The following is a 6,968-nucleotide window of genomic DNA, read 5'->3' as shown; positions in this document are numbered from 1 at the left end:
GATAAATGAGGGAAGGAGGAAGGGAGTTATCTACAGGTAACCAACCTATTTTTGCCATGTTACCAAGTTTACAAAGTAAAAGTCAATTCCCCAAGCCAACTTGAACTGGCCCCTCTGCATTATGAGGTTGCTGGGATAATACCTAACTCCCTCTGCAACAAAGAGCCTGCTCATTAATAAAACTTTACAGTTACTATTTTATTTTTGTCTTAAGTCTAATTTTTAATATTTCTGGACTGAAATTCCATGGTTTTAATATATAGGTTTTTCCAAGATCTTTCTAGTTTTTCGATTGATTTTCAAGAAGTTGTTTTTATAGACATGTGAAAATGAGGATAAAAAAATAAAATAAAACATAGATTTTTAATTAGTGAAAGTCAAAAAATGAAATCTGTTGATGAAAACTGTTGGACAGGATAAGAGTTAAGGAGTAATAATGCATGTGGACCATTGTAGAGATAAAAGTTATAGAGATCTCAGTAATAAACTAATAGGAATTGACATACAAGGGCAAGAAATGAAATATGAATACAAATTATTATAATTAATAATAAAATAAGTGACATTAGAGGTAATAATGTAATGAAAAGGTGACATAATAATGTAGAATCACCTGATGTCACAGTCTTGGCAGTACCTATCGATCCTTTCTGGTGAAATAGGCTCGGGTGCAACAGACCCAGGGGAACCACCATGTATCCGCATGTGCCTATTGAGGCTGACCCTTTTGTCAGCAGAGTAGGAACAGTGAGGGCACCGGTAGAGGCGACCAGAGCGTGGGCTCTTTGGACCTGGTTCTGATTCACAACCACTTTCTTCCTTGTCTTCACCACTGTCGCCGTCCACTAGAAACAAAAGAATATATACATAGATTTTTAAAGCAAAACCAAAGAATAAGCAGTATTAGTACTTTTTTACGTAATGGTTTGTTTCCGATATTTTTAATAATTGAGATCACCATCATTATTATATAATACTTGAATGTTTTGAAATAATTATTGAGTCAAAACTAATAAGGCATTGATTTGTGGAATACATTGTTATAAAGTAAACAATTATTTATGATGAGCTCGCAAGGTCATTAGAAACAAATTAAGAAACTAACAAACACAGAAGACCAGTATTACATTGTAATATTATTGTAATGAAGAATAGAAAAAACAATCCAACAAAACAAAGAGAGATATTGGTACCAATATTTGTGAAGAGAAAAGCATAAGGGCCAAGTAGTCCTTTTTACTAATCTGATAATTAGTTAGACGATGCCTCCCAATTCTAAGCACTGAGGAGTGTCAAAGTTCATTTCAAAGTTCTATTAATAATTAAATATTGACTGAACCAGGTTAGGACCGATACTGCTTTTATCCAGGCATACTAAATTACATCTCCAGACCATCAAGAGTTCCTTGAGAACAGATATGTCAATTATGTCAAATTATTTTAATAGCTTCTTATATGTACTGAGCACAATTCCATACCATTATAAAAAGTAATTCAAATCGGAAAATATGTAAAAACATATAAAAGGTAAAAATACTTATATGTTCTAAATAAAACAAGTGGATCACATATATCAAAATGAGTAAATTAACAATTATCATCATCACGAAACTTTCTCTTTTAATAATGAAGCTCTGAATTCATTAAAACAGCTCAAATATAACTGGATAATGAAAAGAAAGATAAATTAAAAAAGGTTGGAATGAATTATCCAGAAAACTTAAAAGAACAAATTTGTTATCTTTTAATGAAAACATACAATTCTCATTGTATGATTTTATTAAGAAATCAAATTACAGACAACTTTACTCCAAAAGTTGTTTGTAAATTAAAAAAAAAAATTGAATATGTTGTAAAAATATGATTTAAACTGGAAAGCAAAAGATGAAAAACTATATCAGGATTTCATCTTTTCTGTATGCATCAACCATGTATAATTGAAATATAATTCATCATACAAACAAGAACAATGAACAAATTTTATCAACATTTTAGGTTAGTTACTGAATTGAAGGTTTAATTATTAGAGAGTTTAAAAAATGTATTATATTATATTATATTATATTATTATTTAACCTCAACACAAGGCTTCCTCCCTTCAATAGCTGTTCCTTCAAACTTTCATTAGGAATACCAGAAGATTGTTAGTACTAATATTTCTCTATTAGTTTACTTGGTGTAGATAAAAAGGATCAATTAAAGTTTGGGAGCTAAAGCAACATTCCTGACTTTTCCCACCCAAATTAGATTGTTCTAAGATACTTACCCCTTGAAGTAGAGGGAGGCCTATGGGAACAATAGTAGGCCTGGTGGGCCTCCAGGGTGCTAGGCGAAGAGAATCTTATTCCGCACGGGCCACAAGCGTACGGTGACAAACCTGTAACACACCCCAAGTTTCCATCAAAATCATAAGAATTAAACTTCATCTCAAAATATTTAGTTAAAAGTCTCTACTTAAAATTAGTGCTTTACTTCATATCAAATTCACTGATTGAAACATGTGTAGCATTATATTCTCAAGTTTAAAAAGATTTCATGAAGTGGGCATCATATGCAACTATACTGTTTTTCTACTTGACTTTTTTTTTTTTTTTTTTTTTATGGGAAGAACACTAATCTAGAAGGCCTGATTTTATTTGATTATAATGTATTCACAGAGGCCATAGAAAAGTAGACAAACTAAATCTATCAATTTTTTCTCATTTCAGGTTTTATAGAAAATCTGAATGAATTTGTGAACTTATATAGACAAGATCAGAATCAGAAAGACATAAGTAAAAATAAACAGTTAAATAAAACAACTAGTTAAATGTCAGCTTCTGTATAAAAAATGAAATAATTGTTAAAAATACTTCAGTAGAATCGTAACAAATGGTTGATTATTCATAATACACTCACTCTGAGTACATAACCTACCAAATTTGGCACCAAATTACTAATCTTTCCTTAAAGGATATCAAAGCAGAAATGGTTCAAAGATATTTTCATGGAAAAAGCCAAAATATTCTATGCTCAGATAACATTTTGAAATATTGTTTAGAGACAAGAATAAACCATAACAATGCCCTACTGATCAAGATGTCTAGGAGATATAGCCCATCATAAAGATACTGAGTGGTGTATCAATCACAGGAAACCTATCAAAACAGATAATGCTTTGTATCTGATAAATACTTAAGATGTTTCAACTCTAATGCATTTTTAGATGTGTCAAAATATCTACATGGTTCTTAAATAACACAAAAATATTTACTTTCTAAATAGTGAAAAAAAATCACCAAATAAAATTTTCATTATTTTTAAATTTAATAAAGATTGCATTATTAACAGTAATGAATCTCAATTATTTATAAAAGTTTTTACTGTCATATTTTTAATAAATATAATTTAAGGTCTCAGTTCATAGAACAAAAGAAATTAATACAATAATGGTTTTATGATTAAGGAGGAATGTAAAGAAGAATTTTAGAAACTGGAAAAAAATAATACATTAGCAATGGTTGATTTATTTATCTATCTGAAATATATAAATATTTTTCGAAATATATGGAAATAATAAAAACGTTGGCCAGTAATCAAACCATAATAATAATTGGAAGATAGTTGAAATGTTGGTACTTAATAAATTATTTTGTACTATTTGAGTTATTTTTTTTTTTTTATCTCACTCTGATCATCTTCCTTGAATAATAATTATTAATTTTTTCCAATTTTTTAAAAAATCAAAAGATGATCTAAAGTATTCAAAAACACCTGTTAATTGAACCAAAACCATTCTGTAATATAACTAATCACTTCAATGTTTTAGACAAACATTAAAAAATATATATATACAGTTTTAATATTACATTTATCTTATTAGGGTATTTTTATGTAATATGGAAAGTAAGTATCAAATTTTATTATTCAGGTAAAATATAATACAGTAAAAAATTAACCTATAACCACAAACCAATGAGAGAAATCATATTTATTTTTAAATAATTTTGCATTACTCTATAGTCCAATTAAATTGTTAAAACATTGGATATTTAATATGAATTAATAAAAAATAGTTACTTAGTTACTAGTAACTAAATTAGTTAGTTTTGTTATAATTGAACTAATACAAGACTCAAACAAGATAATTAACCAATATATACAGAATATTCTTTTTAATAAAAATTACTAAGCTTTATCGAATGAAATTCAGTGGTTACTAAAGAAAATTGGCTAATTTTAAACAATTTAGGATATAAAACGTGAGCACTGCAAAAAAAGATAAATATATTTTGACTAAAAATTACTAAATATGGAAAAGGAACAATATTTTTTATTTCATCTAATTATTGTGATAATTTCATTTTTCAGTGAAGAAAGTTATAACAGACTGAGGGCTAAAATATTAGTTAATTGGCTATCTAATAGCCTACATGTACCTAATTTTTTTCCTCTAGGAATTACACTCATGGTGTAAGGACACTCATGACTCTGACTTCTTCTTACTCCAAAGTTAAAATGAAAAAGTTCAGGATTTCAAGTGAAGGAGAAAGTTCAAAGGGATCTCTAAATGGTCAGTCAGAATGGCAGTAAAACCAATGATGAAAGTTTAGATTGATCATTTGGGGTAATACTGATGGATTACGGATACATTTTTTTAATCTGATCATTGAGGGGAGGCTGCAAGCAATTTATTCCTATCTTGCTTTTCACTTTATTCTTGCTAGTAAATGCCAAAATAATGGCCAAGGAAGTTTTCTGTTGGTTACGAATCGGAAGAAATATTGCTCAAGATTTTTACTGCTTGATATCTTATTTATAAGTAACAGTCAGTCGGACTGATAATGTACAGGATTTTGTAATTCAAGTCAGATCAGTCTGGCTTTTAAATGACAATGGTCATTCTGACTGACCCTTTAGAGGCTCTTTTAAGACATTAGGGACTACAAAAAATAAAGTACGTTTAGGTTAAAAAAAAAAAAGTTGGAAAAAATACAATCAGAAAAAGGTAATACTGCTAATATATCTGATATAAAATAAATGTGGATAAAATTTAGTGTTTCTTCAAATCAAGAACTCACCTAGTGCTATTTCTGGTTTTGCTGCTGGTGCAGAATTTTCCGGCTGCCTAATCTTTTTCTCCTCTCTTTCTGCTACCGATTTTTCTTCGTCACCTTTCCTTTCTTCACCATTACCGGTCCAGTCTTCTTCTTCACCCGCTAAAAATGAAAGAGATTGAAGCTAAGTACATAAAGTGATTAATACCAATAGAGTAAAAATTATGAGCGATTTTTAAGACAAGTTGAAAATGTCCTACTGTCTTAGGAAAGATAATTTATCCCAATTTAACTTTTTTTGGTTATTTGGAGAAAACAATAAATACAAAATTTCCACTAATGATTTGGTAAGGATGGTTCGGATAATTTATGGAATTCACATTTGAATTAACCCAGTGTGCTTGTTAATATTATATACTGAATAAACAAAATGTGTTTATCTAATTAGCTAAATAAATAATTAATTAAGATTATTTATTGTTAAGTATTGTTTACTACGGTAGAAAATCTATAGGAACACTGTGTTTTACCTCTAAATAAGATATAACTTTGCTGTTGCACCTTTTCTATAGTTATGAACATCTGTTTTTATTTATTTATTTCATTTTAATGAGAAGGACTCATTAGTTAATTTATGGCAATAATCAGTCTGTAAGCTAAGTTAAGTTGCTGGAGTACCCCTCTGGAGTAAATGATGGCCCATGATGGTCTACAATGGTATAATTTCTGAATTACAAGGGAAATTATAGATGGGGGATCGCCAATTCCAGAGAAATTTTGTGATAAAAGGTCAAAAATATTAAACTTATGTCTGAGGAATCATACCAATGTGCCCTGGGAGCTGGGAAAAATATAATTTTAGCAATTTTTATACTTTCGTTTCCTCCATTTGCTCTGTATAGATTCAAAGGCCATATAGAAATTGATTATTTTTTTTTTTTGGAATAAGAATTGTTATGAAAAAGGAAATTGTTATGATTGTATTGAATGATAAAATGTATTTATCATCTATTTCAACATATAAAAAATTTAAAAAACCAAAAGATATTTCAGGTAAAGTTGGACACAAAAGAATTATTTTAATAAAATGGAGGTCATATTCTTTTTTAGTGTTCTTAAAAGCCAGTAAATGTGAATTTTCTTCGAAATAAAAAAAATATTTTACTTAGCCTGCTTTGCTGTGTCAGTCGGCTCAAACAGTCGTTTCAATAGTGTACTAGTATTATAGCTATCTGCGAAATATAAGTTTTCTAAAACGCTCTAGAAAAATAATTTTTTATTACTACGAAAATTAATATTAAGAGTTTTTAAGGATGCCAAAAACGAACATACTTATGACTAAAACAATTTTTTAGGCCTACTTTAGTAGAAGCGGTTTTTGATTTTTGTGGTTATTTGTATGTTTCAACTGGTATCACAATGTTGTTTACTTTTTCTTCACATGAAATGAATGGTTCATAAAAGTAATATTAGTTTTTCGCACCTCCAAAAATCCTTAAACACGAGCATTATCATAAAAATCGAAAAGTAAATTTTTTTAACTGAAAATTTTAGTTTATCAGGAGACTTTAATTATACTTTGATAATCACATGAATTGCAATAACTTCAACTCAAACCTACCATTTTAAACGAAATTTAGGATTGATTTAGGCTTCTACATAAAATGGTAGAAACCCGACATTCGTTAGCAAAGTAAAACGGGATATATAAAATAAAATATGAGAGAAATTATTCTTTATCTGAAATCAATTTTTCTTCTTTATAAAGGCAACAAATCCAAATTGTATTGGTGTGGATGAAAATAATGGAGATTCAGATTTTAAATGGTTGAATTTTGAACGTTGAACGTTGAATTTTATCCAAATCCAACAGAATTACGAATGGTAACGTGAACTTCCGATATCAAGGGAAACAAAATCCACCAAAAATAT

At 28.8% G+C, this 6,968-nt stretch overlaps 1 protein-coding gene across 1 annotated transcript; it reads right to left on the bottom strand.

The window, feature by feature from the left end:
- Positions 1-592: 592 nt before the first annotated feature.
- Positions 593-5,198, bottom strand: LOC136796936 (zinc finger protein ush-like; the record flags this gene model as incomplete). The annotated part of the gene is given in 3 exon segments (XM_067052128.1): positions 593-845; positions 2,267-2,377; positions 5,061-5,198. Coding segments are annotated over 3 exon segments (485 nt in total), but the record flags the coding sequence as incomplete, so codon positions are not given.
- Between the last annotated feature and the right edge of the window lie 1,770 nt (positions 5,199-6,968).

This window comes from Halyomorpha halys, unplaced genomic scaffold (assembly GCF_000696795.3).
Source record: "Halyomorpha halys isolate HHAL.00 unplaced genomic scaffold, Hhal_1.1 Scaffold10500.1, whole genome shotgun sequence".
NCBI classification, from domain to species: domain Eukaryota; kingdom Metazoa; phylum Arthropoda; class Insecta; order Hemiptera; family Pentatomidae; genus Halyomorpha; species Halyomorpha halys.
The sequence above is the reverse complement of the archived record's forward strand: the minus strand, read 5'-3'. Positions and strand labels throughout refer to the sequence as shown.